A 278-nucleotide genomic window follows, 5' to 3' on the forward strand; every position below is an offset into this window, starting at 1 on the left:
GCCGATGTCGACAAAATAATGAGGACGCGTCGCTACGAGCAGCCATCGAAAGTCGTCGAAAATGACAAACTTGACATGCTCTATGCGTATCTCCTGCTCCTACCTAAAGCATTCGGAGACATCGTGACGGGGAAAGAATCGAAAAAACTTCACTTCATCGTCCCAATACTTGCCTGCGTTTGTGGGCATTTTGATGGAGAAGTCCGGATTCTCGCCGAAAAGACAGTTACCGGGAAACGAGTACATGGAGACGGGTCTTTTGAATTTGTGATTGAACG

At 47.5% G+C, this 278-nt stretch overlaps 1 protein-coding gene across 1 annotated transcript in view; it reads left to right on the top strand.

The window, feature by feature from the left end:
* Nucleotides 1-18: 18 nt before the first annotated feature.
* The window catches only part of PHALS_07294 (uncharacterized protein), a gene marked incomplete at both ends in the record, with an annotated part of 402 nt that continues 142 nt past the window's right edge, over nucleotides 19-278 (top strand). The window contains one exon of the mRNA XM_024720736.1: nucleotides 19-240. Coding sequence (XP_024585905.1) covers nucleotides 19-240 — 222 coding nt within the window. The remainder of the gene's footprint in view (nucleotides 241-278) is intronic.

Source organism: Plasmopara halstedii (assembly GCF_900000015.1).
Source record: "Plasmopara halstedii genome assembly, contig: Scaffold_3094, whole genome shotgun sequence".
Classification (NCBI taxonomy): Eukaryota; Oomycota; class Peronosporomycetes; order Peronosporales; family Peronosporaceae; genus Plasmopara; species Plasmopara halstedii.